General features: G+C 47.6%; 1 protein-coding gene across 4 annotated transcripts in view; it reads right to left on the minus strand.

Annotated features, from left to right (window-relative positions):
* Nucleotides 1–206: 206 nt before the first annotated feature.
* Nucleotides 207–17,717, minus strand: part of GRID2IP (Grid2 interacting protein) — a 52,743-nt gene continuing 35,232 nt past the window's right edge. For 2 of the 4 annotated variants that reach the window (XM_078854514.1, XM_078854513.1), the window contains exons 13-21: nucleotides 16,104–16,191; nucleotides 14,203–14,280; nucleotides 12,735–12,931; nucleotides 11,164–11,319; nucleotides 7,595–7,681; nucleotides 6,071–6,200; nucleotides 3,935–4,053; nucleotides 3,291–3,455; nucleotides 207–2,462 (exon numbers count right to left, since the gene is read on the minus strand). In XM_078854514.1, the coding sequence (XP_078710640.1) occupies nucleotides 2,391–2,462; nucleotides 3,291–3,455; nucleotides 3,935–4,053; nucleotides 6,071–6,200; nucleotides 7,595–7,681; nucleotides 11,164–11,319; nucleotides 12,735–12,931; nucleotides 14,203–14,280; nucleotides 16,104–16,191 (1,092 nt within the window). In that variant the 3' untranslated portion in view covers nucleotides 207–2,390. Of the gene's footprint in view, nucleotides 2,463–3,290; nucleotides 3,456–3,934; nucleotides 4,054–6,070; nucleotides 6,201–7,594; nucleotides 7,682–11,163; nucleotides 11,320–12,734; nucleotides 12,932–14,202; nucleotides 14,293–16,103; nucleotides 16,192–17,717 lie in introns of all 4 variants that reach the window. The other 2 variants (XM_078854512.1, XM_078854511.1) reach the window with 1 other exon arrangement.

Below are 17,717 nucleotides of genomic sequence, written 5' to 3' on the forward strand. Positions count from 1 at the left end.
CGCTGCTATTGAGATGGTTAAGCAAGTTAAACCTCCCTAACTGGGGCAATGATGTCTCAAGGTAATAAGAAGGGCCATATAAAATATTCAGTCTTAAGATGTGCAGTTATAAAAGCTGCCAATCACAGACATGCACCCTCTTTATAAGGCTATTGTGGAAAACCAGGGCATGTTATAGTTTTTACCTATAATGGACTCAAATGCAGTTGAAAGGCAGAAGGCAGTAGCTTTATTTTGGGGGACAGCACACAGGTTTTGGGTAGAGACTGAATTGTGACTATACACATAGTCCTGTTATCAAATAATATAACCATATCTCAGAAGTTCTGGTTCTCTGAAAATTTTCACATAAAAATACTATCTGGAAACAAAGCGACTGGAGTTTTAGCTATTTTGTCAAGTTACAACAGGTAGCAAAGTCTATGTACAGCATTTTCATTAATGACAGTTTCAAAATAACCTCAAAGGGTTTAAATACATAACATGTGCTTTAAAAAAATCAGCTATACACGGTATGCAGCATCTGAAACACCGAAGGGAGACAAATATGCATTGTCCTATCATAAATCAAGAAGAAAAAACACAGATCTGATAATGCAATGCTTGGGCATCTGATAATACAATGCTAGAAGCTACTTGGCACTTAAAGCTGTAAAAACTGAAAACACTTGTGGAAACATACATCACTTTCTACAGCAGGGAGTTTTAAAAAGTACTGAAAACAAAGGATTTGATGCACATAAGGTCTCCTGTAAATAATGCACCAGTTGGTGATTCTCTACTCTCCGCACAGGCTGTGATAGGACCTCTTGCTCTGGCATCAAGTGAGGAGAAGCATTTGGATGAGAAATGTTACCTAAGCTCCAGATGTTGCTGGAGTGTTTCAAGGAGCAGGATGTTAGAGCACATCAGAGTTGAAAGGCAATGACTGCTTTTTGCACAAAATAATGCCCGACAATGTGAACGCACTGATGCTTCTTGCTGTAAGGATCTTAGCAAGCTTTATCACCTGGAGGCACATGCGCAGACCACAGAAGTCTAGTAGAGCATTAATCCCAGAAGGACATCTCAGATATAATTAAATTTACCTACAGAATAATCAGAGGCTGCCAGAACAATGGAGCATGGTGCGTACAGTTCTGCAGTTCACAGAATACACTTGGCATGAAGGATTGATTGACTCCTCCATTATGTCAGATGTTACCACAGAACTACAGGCCCTCAGTAAATGATTGAAAGGTACAGCACATACTTGGTTTCCTGCTAAGCTCTCTGGCTAGCCTCAGAAGCTACACTGCAGGGCTTTAGCTGCTTGAAGGAATCCCACAGATTGCTAGACTTTTAGACTGCCAAGGGTTTTATACTTTCTATGGAGGCTTCAAGATGCTCAGTGAACTATGTCTCCTGGCAAGTCCATATAGATCTGGTGAGGAAGATGTTAATTTTCTAGTGAACTGTCCAGACCCAACAGTCATTGCCACACACCTAAGCAAATATGACACAGCCAGGAAGGAATTTCAGGATTGTCCCATTGTATAAAGCAACCGGATGGAACCATATTGGATCCATGTTTGGGGACAAAGTGGATACACCATGCACAATTCTGGGAGGTAATTTCCTGACATCATCACTGACCTTTCCCTGCAAGAGTCCAGGATTAAAGATTCTGAGCGAAACCCTGAAGCGCCCTGACTCAACCAGTGAGGGGTCAGTGGGAGTTCTGACTGCAGCATGGCAGGGACTCTGAGGAGGAATTCAGCTTGACTCATCAGCGGTTCCTCCCAAGGCTCCCTGGAGCGCATGCTCCAGTGGCAGGTCCATCACCCTTTCAAGGGGTATGCCATGTGCTTGCTTCTGTGCCCGACCAGCTCTTGCTCACTGGGTAGGGGGCAGGCCCTGGCCCTGCTCTCCCTCTGACTCCTGCAGAGCAGTGCCTGTGTCCCACAGTGGGAGAGTGCTGAGCCCCTGTTACATGGGAAGAAGAAAACGCTTTGTGCGCCCACAACAGAGTCCTGGGCAGGGATCCCAAGGTTTACTATTGCCGACATGTACAGATTCTGAAAAATATAAGCAGGTGTGTCTGCAAACCTGATTCAACAATACACTGGAAATCTAGGGCACTAAAAGTAAGATCCTGTAGTTAGGACTAACACAGTGTTTGTCTTAACTTTGTAACCCTGCCCCACCCCTACGTCCATCCCAGGACCCATCCATGGTGCCTTTTCACAGAAGTTTTGCCTACAGTGTCCAGATTACCATTAAACAAGCCCCTTTGCCTTGGTCCATGGTTCTGATTGGTGCTAACATGACAGCAGCATATTTACAACCAATAGGAACCCATCGCACTTTGTTGGCAATAAAGTGTTGCACCAAATGTCACCACAAGCCCATCACCAGGCAAGGGGCGAGGTCATCCTGGGACTGCGCTGGCTTTCGCAGGCCTGCACGTCACTGAGCGCCCTCTGCATGGAGAGAAGGAAACAAAACGAGATGTGTCATCAGGCAAAGCCAGCTCTTCATGGACAATAAGACTGCTTCAGACTCGCAGAAACACGCAGGCCTGAGCTCTGCCCTCAAACTGCTCCATGCAAATTCTACCCAAGTCAACGAGTGGTGAGCATGAGTGGCTGAGGGCAGTAACTCTGGTTGCAGGGACAGTGCCAAGTAGGGAGAGGATCAGGCCTATACCCAACTTTCCTCTTCTACAGCAAGTTTAGTACAGATGCAGGGGACTGCACTGAGCCTCCGAGACTGAAGTCCTCTCTTCTTCCACAGAACTAGTACAGCATGCGCTGTGCAAAGGCAGGTTTCCTGTGACAGTGCCCTGCAGGAGTGCTTCAGGGCTGTCCCGGGAGGACTGTCTGCAAGGATACCTCTGTCTCTGCACCCTTTCCATCCTTAGCCTTCTGCTGGGCCCATTGGCAAGGGGTGCCAACTAATGCCAAGTCTGTTGTGGAACTCGCTGCCCCTATGCTTAGATTCAAGCCCATGATCAGTGTCCTTCACAACAGCCCATCAGGTGGTAACAGCAATTGTTTCACTTTCCATCTGGTCAATATTCAGCATGGTGACCTAGAGCTGAAAGGCTCTGAAGTATCATCCGAGTCTCCTGAGCCAGCCAATTCCTGATTTGCTTTTCTTTAAAGATTTCAATTTTACTCACATTCAGAGCCAAATATTGAGCTAAAGCTAAACTAAGCCCCAGTAGCAGGTGATGCAGCAAAACCCATCCCGGGCCTTTACGGTGAGACCCCACCCACATCTGCTGGCTCTACAGCAATGCAGCTCACCTCAAACTTGCTCATGAACTCAGCAAAAATGCCAAAAAAAGATTCAGATGTGGTCTCTTTGGAGTCTTCCCCAAAAAAGGACAGCACTTTGCCGAATTCCTCCATGGCCTTATGCTGCAGGTCATCCAGAGATTGCCTCGTGGGATGGGCGCTCTCCAGGAAAGACTGAGAGGAGTGGTTTAAGGGAAAACTACACCATACTGTGGCAAGATCTTGAACAGATGTTGCTTATAAAGGGGTGGGTTTTCATCTACAGCCCAACAAAGGGTCCCCTGCAACGTGAGCACAGCAACTGTGGGCTGAGATACTAGTTAAAAAGAAACCCACACAAAAAAGGGAGTTTGTTTTGCACAGGCGATGTCTCTGCATCCATCTCCTACAACACAGGGAGAGACAACACCAAGAGCCTTCTGCCCACAGGTGAGTGGCTTCCCCCATGATAACTCTGCAAAGGCATGAGCACCGGCAGCCTCAGTGTGGCTCCATTGGGAGCCCTCTCACCTCTGGGTCATAAGGGTGGAGTTCCATACCATGTTCTTCACCAAATGGAGCCTCCTTACTAGATGGCCGGAATGCTTAACAAACACAGGGATAAAGAAGGCAGATAGTGATGTTTGTGATTTTCCCCTTTTATGGAAGGATACATTCATCACAATAGCAAATTTGTCCTCTTCAGCAGCTGGCATGCTGTGGCAGGCAGTCTCTATTTCACTGATGGTGGTGTGAAGGTCGTTGAGATCAGCTGTTAATGTTCTCTGATTCACTGAATAAGGAGGAGAGTTTAAAACAAGGTCATGAAGATAGTTCTGAGTCAGTGCCGGCTGCTGCTAAACCAAAAGCAGCGAAAGTAAGATCCATGGGTCAAAAGCACACCAAGGGGCTTTACAATGTGGTCTACAGCTGCCCTCATCTTTAATGCAAGGTTCTTCTTGTGGAGGTACATGTCTCAGCATATGCTGCTCCCTCTTGACCTGAGTGACCAAGCTGCATTGCATTCTGGGTGAAGCCAGACCTCCAGGAGGGAATAGAGACATTCTTACTGACCTCTACCTGAGTGAGCTACCCATTCTCCCAGAAAGAATTCATGATTGTCAGGAGGAGACATGCAGAGAACACTGGAGAGAAACTGGGTCTTGCCAAGTGCAAGAGGCCTGGGGGATTCACTGGCAGAGGAGGAAAGGTAGTTATGGATAAATAAGTACTTTGATGTGGGAAGGGAATTTAGTGAGTTTAACCACAAAATGAATGGATGGAAGGAAGGATATTGACTGTTAAGTGGTGGCGGGGGAGCAGGAGCTGGGGAGAAAAAAGTAGTAATAAAGGAAGAGAATTATTTTAAGAAAAGCTAGGTCAAGTGAGAGCGCTGGGCAGGAATATTACAGGTGCAAACAGGCTAAGAGGAGAAAATTAAAATCTAGGGCCCTGAATCTCCTGTCTCTTACATTACACCAGTTTTATGCAAGTGCAACTCCACTGACTTTGACTGAGTTACTTCCAAATATCAGGGAGAGAGAAGAGACTTAGGCCCCATGTATGATATTCAGCATGTCCATGCTGTATGTTGGGCCACCACTGACACATGTGCATGACAAGCCAAAGGACCAGGAGACCTTTCAATTATATCTCAGCAACACCTGATGTCTGCAGTTAAAATGTGAACTCCTTGGAGCAGGGCCTGGGGCGGCCGTGTGTGTCGCTAAGGCACACAGCACAGAAACATTATTCTAAACAATCAAAACGCTGGGATCTGTAATCATCACAGCCACCTTTGTCACACCTGCACACTCAAGAGGATGGGGCCTGCAGATCACGTGTGGCTGTCAGGTCCCCAGCGTGGCTGTGATATGACCCACAACAGGCCTGTGTTTGAGGTGCTTGTGAGCTCAGTACTGCTGCACCAGAGTTGTTCAGACATCTGGTCCTGACAGCGTGATGCTGATGAGCCATGAGAATGAACCAACCCAGCTGATGCCTGTGAATATTCAATATAACAACTGGGGCCTCATCTTTGCTGCTTAAAAGATATGTTTTTCACAGCAGGGTAACTAACACACAAGAACAATCCTGAGGTAAGAACACTGTCCAAGGCACTTTGGTGTTACAGTGAAGTACATTAGGCCAGGTCAGCACTAATGGGTCTGGCTTAAGACCAGCAAAACCAAAGAAGATACAAGGTCAGACCAACTACCACTGTAGGCAATGTCTCCTTTGGGGTCCAGCGATTGCTGCGCTGCCCAATAGGCAGACTCTGGGCTGAGTTCAAACACACACCCGAGAACTGGAACACTTCCCTCAAGGCATCTGAACTCTGAGCCTCCTGAGGCTGGAAATCTCACAAGAGCAGACTCCCTTCTGAGATCTCCAATACTTCCTGCTTCCCACGGGGCCAGAAACACCAGGGACAGAACCCTCCCTATGGTATTTCTCCTCCATTGCTCACCAGGACATGGACGGGCCGAAGCACAGTATAAAGAGTAACTAATATTAAAATGGGAACCAAATGTTTTCAAGACACAAGAAAGGTTCCCTTTAGAGATAGGTCCAAACTAAAACTCCAGATCCAGATACATCCGTGCTTTATGGTTCCAGCCCATCGCTAGTTCTCATTTATCCTGACTACTTTCCCTGTCTCTATGTGTGTCAAACTACTGCAGTTCATATGCTATGCCTAATGGTGGCATAGAACCAAGAGGGGGCCGCAGAGAGGCCAGAGGCAGGGGAATCCTTCATTGGCCCTATATCAAGACAGGTGACTCTGAGGATGCTCCTTGTTTATTTACCTTTGGCAGCGAGCGGAACTGTAGGAAGGTCCTTGGCAAAACCCAAAAGTTCTGGGAAATGTTGGCTAAGTGATTTGGCAAGAATGTGCAGGAAAGTGGATTTCCCATCAACGGTCTTGGTTGTGTTCAGCTAGAACAAAGCAAAACAGGTAAGGAGATTCCTACACACGTGAGAGTGGGTTTTTCGCTGACCATTCAGCCTCCATGTGCAGTTTCCAAAATACTGGCAGAAACACTCACGCGCCTCTGCTGGGATCACTCTGCACTCACGTCCCCAGGAGCTCCCACCAGCAGCAATGGCACGTTATGGATTAATGTTTAAATGTGGTGTTTAATGTTTACACAGTATATTAAATCCAGATTAGTGAAATGGAGAAACTAGATGAAACCTTTCCCCACGCTGGGGCAATGTTCCCTCTAATTTTTCCCACCCATGTGCAGAATGAATTTTAAGTGCACCAATATGGAGGTGAGGTGTGACACATCATCTTCATATAGGTGCACCTAACAAAATTCATGTGGTTGGGGTAGGGCCGAGGGGTTCAGAATGTGGGAGGGGGCTCAGGGCTGGGGCAGAGGGTTGGGGTGCAGGGGTGTGAGGGCTCCGGCTGGAGGTGCGGGCTCTGGGGTGGGGCCAGGGATGAGGGGCTCAGGGCTGGGGCAGAGGGTGGGGTGCAGGGGTGGGGGGGAGGGCTCTGGGGTGGGGGCAGGCAGGAGGGGTTTGCGGTGCAGGAGGGTGCTCTGGGGCTATGGCGGGGAGAGAGGACTCCCCCCGGCTCTCTGTCCCTGCAGCAGCACCTGGGCTGCAGGGGGAGAGGCACCTCTCCCCGCTGCAGCAGCTCTGAAGCTGGGGCCGTAGGATAGGCGCCCCCTCCACCGGCCCCAGCAGGTCCGGGTCGTGGCATACTTGGGGCAGGGGGGCCGCCTGGCATAGTTGGGAGCCAGGATAGGTTCAGGCCAGGGGAGGGGTACCTGTCCCCCGGCAGGTCCCCAAGCAGGTTCCCTGAGCGGCCTCCGTGGTGCTAAGAAGGGTGCTGTGCAGCTTACAGGGAACCTAGTTTGGGGGCCCCGTGAGTCTACCTCCACCCCAAAGCATTTTCTCTTTATGCCCCCTACGTCACCAGCACACCTGAGCTGCATGAGGGCACAGACAGGCACTCAGATACTACAGCAATGGCTGCAGTATAAGAACCTATACAGAATAGCAGGCCTTCTCCCTGGAGATGTCCATGGTGCCACCACAGCACCATTATTAGCTCCTGCCAACCTAGGAACCGAGTGTGAGTCTGAGACCCCCACAGGGAAGCGCACTGTGTCACCACTGGCCCAGCCATGCTTTATAACCCCTGCCTTGGTACCCCCACCCTGCCACTAACATGCTCCCTTCAAGGGGCCCTGAAATGGCCACTGCACTCAAGAGCTGTCTTTAGAAATACATCCACTACCCTGGTCCCTACCTGAGCTCCCAGAATTCATCAGCATGAGAACAGCATGTGCAATGAGGATCGTTCCCATTCGCCTTACCTCGGTGAGGAAGTTGATTTTAAAGCCTGTCGTTTTATTGGTCTTGGGTTGCCCGTTATTCAGATAGTTCCCCATTGCCAGCACAAACTGCAAAGAGAACCTCCCATGAGTGAGCTGTTACTCTCCCTCCCTCCCGTCCTTCCCCTCCCACTGTGTCTCAGGCTGGGCTGGAGTGGACACATCAGGAACTCAGCAGGGAAACTAGTTTTGGTCTGGCACCTGGATCACGGATAGAGAGCACCCCTGTGGAATAAGCTGAGAAAACAAGCTTATTTGTGTGCCAGATCAGGACATAAGGTGCACGCTTGGAATGCTATGAAGGGAAACTGCAGGGATTCATTACAATGCATTAGACGGACAAATAAATGTTCAGGGCAAAATTCTGCCTGCTCTTTTGTGAATGCACAGTCAGTCTCTTCTTCACCCTGGCTCACCTGCACAGGAGCCAGGCACAGTCCAGGCAGAGCACTCCCTTGAACTCTAGGCCCCGGGGCTACCAACAGGCTAGCAGCATCCCAGCCCCATGGGGATTGGTCAGTAAGGTGGGGTGTGGCCAGAGCTCTTTATTTCCCTGGCTCTGTCCGGCAGGAGGTGCTGCAAGGAATGTGTGCCACTCCTTTCGAAGACAAGTATAGGATGCACAACATAGCAGGCTCAGCACCATCAATGCTCTCAGTCAGCTCTGGAAACTCTTCCAACTCCAGTTCTTTTTCTTCCCTAATGAGGGCTACAAAACATACCACGTTGGCCATCTTCAGCATTAGCTATCTCTGAGTAATGACTGTGCAATTATTTCAATCAAACGGTCTTCAGGTATGTAAAAGATGAGGATATAGAAGATGGTGATCAGTTGTTCTCCATGTCAGGCTGGATATTAGGAAAAACTTTCTAACCCTAAGGATAGTTAAGCACTAGAACAGGGTGCCTAGGGAGGTCGTGGAATCCCTGTCATTGGAGGTTTTTAAGAACAGGCTAGACAAACACCTGTCAGGGATAGTTTAGTCCTGCCTCAGCACAGCAGGAATGGACTAGATGATCTCTCAAGGTCACTTCCAGCCAGATATTTCTCTGATTCTATGAATCAGGACATATGGCAAAAGGGTCATTTTTCCACCCACATACATAACTCAGCTGAACTAATTCCGAGGCTGTGTCAGCAGTGGGCTGAAACAAAGCATGGAAAATGGTAGCCTAAAAAACAACAGGGAGAGAAAGTTCTGAGTAACTGGGAAGGGAGGAAGGTAGGGAGGTAGAATGGAAACTGGAACATACCACGAACTACAGTGGCTGCTTCAAGCACGTTATCATGTTTATTAAAAATGAATTCTCCATGCAGTTTGTGGGAATACCCATTGCTGCTTTATTAGGTCTGTAAGAGCAAACAGTGTCTCTCTCAGCAAAAGCTGCCACTGCAGTTCCCAGCAGGTGCTCCAGTCTGATGGTCTAGAGACCAAGGCAAAGAATGCAGTTCCCATGTGAATATACAGGAACTCCGGAGACTTTCAAAGTCATTTGGGGGTCTGTTATTTACACGTTTGGTTACTGACTTGGAGGGGGCTTGTGCAGTCAGAGAGCAAAGTGGGAGTTACAGACAGAGGATTGTCCTGAAGGATCTGCAATCCTGCCTTAAATTCAAATGGGAACTAATGTCCTGATCCATCGCATTGGCCATGAGGCAGCTTCTTGCATGATAGTTAATGATGATTTGTATGCTGTATTTGACCCCTAACTTTGTGCAGGCATGTGTGCGTGATAGATTTACTTTGGCTTGCAACTCGAGGTAGTAAACAGAATCTCCTTTATATTCTGCAGCAGTCTCCCTTTCAGGATCAATGTGCTTACGTTTTGAATATGTAGGCCCTGCCCTGGGATCTGTAAGCCTGTTGTATCGGGAGCTCTCCTGTTGATTCAATAGCAAAGTGCCCATGCTCTTTGCCGCACATGGAGGTCTTTAGTGAAAGGGTCACATGTAAAGAATTCACTCCACAGAGCCATCCTTTCCCTTCCTTTCTGTCCCTCTGACCCTTCCTTCACAGTGGGGCTCTGCAGTTTTGGAAATAGGCTAGGACCCCCAGGGCTGAGCCTTCAATAAAGTGCTCTCAATGCCTTTCATTAGAAAAGGCCAGTCACAATCACTGGAAGATGATTCAAGGAGAGGCCCCAAGACCTGTCATGACAAGAAGACGGAGGAGCTAAAGGAAAGTGGGGGATCCCCTTGTCATGAGAGCTGGAGACCACCGCTGGAGCTATGTGAATTTCTCATATATACAAGTTAATCTGTGACCAGCTACTGGCTCCAGACTGCTAACTAGGTGTGATCTGGGTTGCTGCAAAAAGGTCATTAAGACGATTAAACATTCATTTGGAAATGTCCTTTGTCACATTGTGTTCTGTTTGTTTTACTAGTTTCTTCTAAAGCATGAAACTGATAGCAAGGGGCAAATCTACAAGCCCCACACTCAGTGGATCAGTCAGGAAGGCAGGGATAGGCTGCTGCAGTCCAGGACCAAGCTGGACAGCAAGGGAAGAAGGATTTTTTCCGTATGGCAAAAATTTTTTGGCTAGCTAGGACTTCACAATTGTCACTGTGCTGCACACCACAGCCCCTCAGATGTTCATAGCGACTGCTAGGTACAGCTCACATCCTCCTGCTCCAGAAGCCCAGGCTCTGGCCACTTGAGCTAAAGGAGAATCTCTTAGGCTCTGTAAGCCCTCATACAGCCAACCATTCTGCTGCAGTGTTAACATGCAGCCAGCTGTCAATTCTACCCCGAGCCCAGGCTTGGTCCTTGATGGAACAATAACCTGGACTGGATCAGCATATGCATTAACACTCTCCCCATCCTTACACCATACATGCATTCCAGAGGAGGGCAGCGTTGGGACCGTCTGGAGCCCAAAATGCTGCTGTAGAACCCATGAGGCCCCTACACATGGATGCAATATGTGGCCTTCCATCTCCAGGGCACAGAATGGAGAAAAAGAGTGAAAAGAAATAATTGCATGAGTTCAATGAAGCTTAAAAAGAAATTGACCTGCTCCCCATAACTCCTCTGCATTTCTCCTTCTAGAAGGGCCAGCATTAATACTAGCAAAACTAAGTCTGCTGCTGCTTGGGGCTTTGCTCTTTCACGGTCCGTGCAAGCTCTGCAACTCATGGGTCAGACCTATCTCCTCAGCAGTGAGGCCATGGGAGAAGGAAACAACCCACTGGCAGCTCCCCGCTCTGGGAATCAGAGCAGAATAGAATGTCCCTCTTCTGGGCCTTAAAAAACATGAAGGTGGTCCTACCTTAGAGGAACTCCTGGAGAGCTCAGTAGCTACCACCGCTGCCTTACCTACTGTGGCAAAGGGAAGGCCTTAGAGAGTGTACTGTTTCCATCTGTCTTTCAGTTTCTCCTGAGAATTGTGATGCCCCAGCAGGCTAATGCAACACCACCACTGATCCAAGGATGCTGATGGGCTAGAGGGAGCCCTCAACAGGCTGGCACACTGTGCGCGCTTCGCTGGGTGGCAGACCCTGGATGCCTCCCAGTGGCTATTACTGGTAATGAGGTTTGTTCTCTGACCTCTAAGATCTTAGCCAGTTTCTTGCTGCTTTTCAGCTCCAGGGATGCCTTGCAAATACACTCATAGCTGGCTTTGATCTCCTCTGCCTTCTCCTGCAGGGTGGTCTTACAGTAAAGGCTGCGTAGCCGGGTTTTATATTCTGGTACTGATAACATCTGAGAAAAAAGGGAGCAACAAATTACTGGGGTCACTGTTGATTAACTTCCTTCCCTCCCACTTAACATGCAGTGTTCCCCTTAATGCAGAATTTCCCTCTACTGTGAAGCAGCGCTTGCCTGCCTCTCTCAGGTATCACTGGGTGGCAACTGTGGGTAGCTACTGATGTTTTTATCAGCAATCGCTTTCAACTCACTGCCACAGACTGGATTTAATGCCAGTATCCACCAGAGAGTCTGTCACTAGGAATCAGAGTAACAGCCGTGTTACTCTGTATTCGGAAAAGGAAAAGGAGTACTTGTGGCACCTTAGAGACTAACCAATTTATATGAGCATAAGCTTGAGCTGTAGCTCACGAAAGCTTATGCTCAAATAAATTGGTTAGTCTCTAAGGTGCCACAAGTACTCCTTTTCTTGTCACTAGGAAGAAACTCACAGCTGGGCAAAAATCGCACAATCAAAGCTCAAGCTCAGCTGTTTGGTAACACTGATTTGTCACAATTCCCATCCATTTATAGAGTGGTAACCACATGGCAAGGGAGATTTGGGAGATGCAAATGGCAGACCCAGAGGTCGATATGCTTTACTTTGGTACCTGAATGCAGGGCAGTTCACAAGGCCTGGCCACATACTTATATGTCATCAGCTAAACCAAAACTCAAGAGCAGATCTGGCTATTCCACTGAACACACACCAGCCCCCCACCCCAATAGTGCTGTGATCCAATACTAACAAGCAGATCACAGAATTCTGATAATCCTTTCCTCTCTGCATTGTGTTCCTGGGCTGTAAAGTTGAAAACTGGTCAGAACATTGCATTATTTCCTTTAAAAAAGGAGCCAGCTCTGTGAAACCTACTAACCATTACACTAGAGGAAATGCAACCCTGGATTCTGGAACTTCCTCCCTGACTCACTTCCACCCTCCCTTCATTAAACCAGTTTTTTTAAACACCCTCCTGCCAAGAGGCCTATGAGCCCTGAGTCTTATCTCAAAAAAACACTGGCAAATTAGACCTGAGAAAAATCTACAAATAAAACCAAGTCTAGTTAATAATCCCAGAGGTGCCGAGATGTAAGCTAATCCTCCCTGCTCAACCACGTGGACTCCCAGGTGCTCCACCTCCCTCCCCGGGTCTGCATAATGTGGGTTTAGGCTGTAGGCTCTATTGTGCAGAGACCTTGTCTCCACCCATGAGTGTAAAAGGCCCAGCACACTGTTGGTGCTACACAATTTATACCTGATAACACCTGTAGCTGTTTGATTTGATGCAGGTTAGTCTATGACAACGCGCAATTATTCTCCTATAGCTGGCTGAACTGCTTCCATTTACACTGGCTGGAGTTTCAGCAGGACCATCCCAATGACCCTGCAGTACCCATGCCTCCCCCATGCCCAACCACATGGCAGCTACCTGCAGGACAAACTGGTCTGGCTCACTCAGCTTGCTGGGATTGTCCTGATAGTTCTGGTACTGCTGGACCTCCTCCGCATCGGGCGCATACAGCAGGAGCTGCTTGATGTGAGAGGACTCCAGGCGGTCGCTCTCCATTGTCATGAGAATCTGGCGCAGCTCGATGTGTGAGAGCTTGAGGTGGGCTATCAGGATGGCTGGGGAGGAGGAGGAGGAAGGGCATCAGCTGGGGCACAGGGAGGAAGCAGACTCCAAAGGCTGGTTACAGTCTAGATGAGTTTTAGTGTTAGGGAAAAGCTGCCGGGTGGACACCCCAAAGAGAAGCTCCATAGGGGCAGGAGGGCAGCCTCTTGGCCTCTCTGCTGAGACTGTTGGCAAGAGGGCCACCTGAGGAGCTGTTTTTGTGATGTAGACACCTGTCCAACAGGAACTGGGCCGGGACAGTTATATCTTTTCACCCGAGCCACCAAACCACCATCAGATGGTAAGAACTTTCAGTCACTACCCAGCTGGGCTGGATTGGAAGATGCAATCCAGAGGTAGAAGACTCCATTCCCTTTCCCAGCCCCCTTTATCCAAAGTGTGTTTGGAATATGGCTCATTTACATATATCCGAGTGGAAGCAATGCAGGGCATTAGCCTGGGTGACAGAGCAGAAGCATGTCAGGGTCTAGTCTCTCCATGGAGCTCCCCTAGGATTAATGGGATTCAGGTGCATGATAAAGTCAAATACCTAACGGTAACATTCTGCCTTGTTCTATGCAGTGCACAGGGGGTGGAGGACACATGAAGCCTCTTTCTCCTCTGCACCTCACAGCATTCCCATGCAGGAGCCTGGCAGAATGGTGACCTGTCACTCTACTGAATGCTAGGCAGCAGGACCAGGCTAACGTGTCCACTTGCATTCCTTGGATTCCAGGGGGAGTGGCCAAGTTGTCTGGGATCACCCTCAGGACCTCACCCCCCATCTATGTGCCTGCTGGTGCTTCATCCAGAGACAGGCGCTGGGGCAATGCACACTGATCCTTACTGGAGCAGTTGTAAAGATCAGCAGAGTGTGCTGCCCTCAGGTGCTTCTGGCCATGTTCTGCAGTGTCCTCTGCCTTGCATCTCCTCCCTGCCCGCCACTCTCCACAATGTGGGAAGAAAAGGCTCTTTCCTGGGGCTGCCCCATTATCCGGAGCTCTATCCACCCCACTCCAAGCCCGTGAGTCACATCCCATCTTTATAGTTCTCCTTCAAGCCTTCCTTTCATTAGCTTAGGGCTGACTCTCTCTGCTAGCCTACAAAAGGCACTGTATTGCAGTGGCCTCTATTGTCCTGTACTGACTACTGCACCCAGGCTAGCTGGGATGTACCTATTTATCTTTGCTCTCTTTTTACCTTTCCAGTTCTCTATACTGCCAGGTACTGCCGTTCCATCTCAGGACCTGTTTAGGGTTTTGCTTCCACTCTGACATTTACTTACATGTGTTGTAGGCCTTTTTGTGAGACAAAATTTCAACCACATCTTTCTTTTTAAAGGATTCAGGCAATAGAGTTGGCTCTGGAAGAGAAACTGAAAGATTTAATCAGATGTAAGGACGGGCTCAGCTGACTCCAGCACAGAGGAAACTGGGCTGAAAACAGTGAGATAATGAATGAAAGTGAGGAGACATGATGCTTTGGGCACAGGAATGGCTCCGGGAATCCTTGAATTCTGTAATTCAAAGATCTCCTCAATGGAAGACTCATGCTGAGCTGAAAAAGGTAAAACAAGAGGTGAGATACACAGAAAAATCCCAGATTGCTCCAGAAACTTACCTGGGTGACAAGAAGAGGAGTACTTGTGGCACCTTAGAGACTAACAAATTTATTTGAGCATAAGCTTTCGTGAGCTACAGCTCACTTCATTGGATGCATTTTCCACTGAATGCACCCGATGAAGTGAGCTGTAGCTCACGAAAGCTTATGCTGAAATAAATTTGTTAGTCTCTAAGGTGCCAAAAGTATTCCTTTTCTCTTTGCGAATACAGCCTAACATGGCTGCTACTCTGTTACCTGGGTGAGTTAGTACCACCTCACCCTGCCAAAAAGCCTCCCAGACTAGCACCCCCGAATGACCCTCCAAAACCACTATCAGATTTATTATCTGACCACAGAAATCCCACTCAGGTTTTATTCCTCTCAATTCAAGTGAGTCACAGACTCTGCCTTTCTAATGCTTAGTCATTACTTCCTCCCACACCCAGGAGAGCAATCGGAAGCCACCCATCCACCTTCCCCCAGGAGACAGACGGGTTATCACACCCCCATGTCCCCCAAGAGACAGACCTGACCTTCCCCCACACACATACACACTCTTTTTCAGCTATGGAACTGATTTGCATTCATTAAAGGTTGCTCTGCTAGGAAGACAGACCAGGACTCCCGAGTTCATGCTTAGAGCTCCACCTGGAGTTCTTTCTAGTCCATTCAGTGCCGTTAGCTTCTGACCCTCAGTGTGTGATTTGCACCCACAGACTTGACCTGTGTCACATAACTGGGGTGCCAGCTAACCTCAGTGGGGCATATACGCTGTGTCTACAGCAAAGCCATGATTTAATGAGACTCTGTCCACTAGGCTTAGGGCCAACATTTAGATCTGTGTAAAAAATATTTTACATTTGAAACATATAAAAGGAGAAGGGGGTTCCCAAATCTTATTATGCTTTCATGACTTTTTCAGGGCCTGGTTCTCAGCAAGGCAGATGCCCAAAGCTGCAATTCTGCACATAATTTGCAAACTCAGATACCAGTACTGTGAGCACAAATCAAGTATTTGTGCATGCAGTTCGCCAATTAGATGCCCGATTGGCCATTTGCATGTGCCAATATCCTAATATGCAGAGAACTGTAGTAACTGTGGACACTATTTAGATACAAAGTTATGCATGTGTTTTTGGTGCAGGTTCAAGCTGCTGGTATTTGAAAACCAGGCTCTTAATGATAAGGAAAAGAAGTTTTTGCATGTCAGCTTTCCCATGTAGTGTGGGGAGCTGAGATACAGCTGCATGAGAACAAGTAGTGAAACTGAACATAGAAAGTGAAACTATCCATTTGAGTTTCACAGCCGGATTTTGGTTGAAAATAAACAAACAGCATCACTGAAGAATATTAAGGGAGATTTTAAAATAATCTCCACTTTAATAATCTGAGTTGTTATTTAGTATCGTGTGGAAGAATTATTGGTAGACCATTATATATTACTTCTGCGTTGACAGTGTCCCTGGAAATAGACATTATATTACTGATTACTTAGTTCTTTCACCAGAAAGTGTTCCCTATGTCTGTTCTGCATCAGCTCTAGGTTCTAGTGGCAGCATGGCTGTTCATAAGTGGTTTACTTACTTGCAGGCTTTTGAGTTCCAAAATGAAGCTCCAGGTCGAGGTATTTGACCATATCACTCAGTTTGTCATAATCTGAGTCTTCTCCAAGCTGCAGGAGGAGGAATATAGTCAGTAAGACCCTGTCCCAGGAGGAGATCTCCATGCTGCACGTCCCCATTCTGTGCTGCGTTCCCACCCCAAAAGCCCTAAACTATGCAGCCCCAGAATATGTAGAGACAGGTGCATTTTTGTGGCATTTTCCTTATAACTGGGGTTTGCCCACTACAAAGCCATTGCAGACACTGGAGTCTATGTGGTCATGAATTTCTCTCTAACAATGTCCTGGAGCAGAGGTATTTTTTAATATCGGAGTCTGACTACACCCCACAGGATCATTCTCTGTTCAGAAGACAGTCCCACTGGAGTTAATTTAGCAGGCTGTATGACATTTAAATTTAAAAAAATAATAACTTTTCAGCATGTTTCTTGGGCAGATATTACTTCACTAATGCATACGATGGGAATTACACAAACCTCAAGGGCCTTTTGCATTCAAAAAAATCACTGAGCAGAAATACTTCATTCCCAGGCCCCCCAAAAGGGGAGTGAGAATCAAATTTACAGGCAGAGTACTCCAAGTTAATTCACAGACTAAAATCACTTGGTGAATTAGAGACCTGCATGAGAGACTGCCCCGCTGTTCATTTCTAAGTTTTCTAACGCTGTTTAGGGAAGAAAGTACACGGCTTGGAATTTAAATCTCACAGGGCTCAGCTTTTTCCAAATCAATTCACAGCAACTAACATTCACCTCAATCAAGTCAAATCCTATCATTTTACCTGAGATAAACAGCTGAGTTCTGTTTCAGAGTAACAGCCGTGTTAGTCTGTATTCGCAAAAAGAAAAGGAGGACTTGTGGCACCTTAGAGACTAACCAATTTATTAGAGCTCACGAAATTTATTATAAGCTCACGAAAGCTTATGCTCTAATAAATTGGTTAGTCTCTAAGGTGCCACAAGTCCTCCTTTTCTTTTAGCTGAGTTCTGTGTCACCACTAGGGGGTGAATCATAGTCTACAACACTGTCTAATGAACACTTCTGGCTCTAGCCTCTCATTCATCTCTCCAGTTGTAATGCACCCATCCCTGTGCTGGCTGGCAACCTGGCTGGCATTCTTCTGCTTTCCAGCATGTTCACAACTTTTAGCCCACCTCTGTCGATAAAAATGCAATTTCCTCCGGCTGGTGATTGATGACAGCTCCTGCCCACACTGACCAAGCCATATGGATATAAAGGAATATTCCGCAGCGTGCAGCTGGGGCAGATCTTATTTGATACGTTTTCCACTAATAATCACACCTGACCCTTATGTGGTTCTTTGGGTTCTGATCCAAACAAAGCAAGGATGAAATTAAGTGAGAGGCACCACATAATACAGCAAAATAAGAACTGACACCTTGGGATAGATAAGTGAGTCCACCTGTTTCAGTTTCTTGCCTAAGGAGTGGCCAACCCCTGATATTCCAGGGGAAGGGAAGAACACCCCCACAGAATGCACCTGGCCAACTGGAAATGCTGCTGCACATGAGGAAATCTTCTTTCCTGACCCCTATAGTGTATGCCTTGGAGCCTGA

Source organism: Lepidochelys kempii, chromosome 10 (genome assembly GCF_965140285.1).
Source record: "Lepidochelys kempii isolate rLepKem1 chromosome 10, rLepKem1.hap1, whole genome shotgun sequence".
In the NCBI taxonomy this organism is placed as follows: domain Eukaryota; kingdom Metazoa; phylum Chordata; order Testudines; family Cheloniidae; genus Lepidochelys; species Lepidochelys kempii.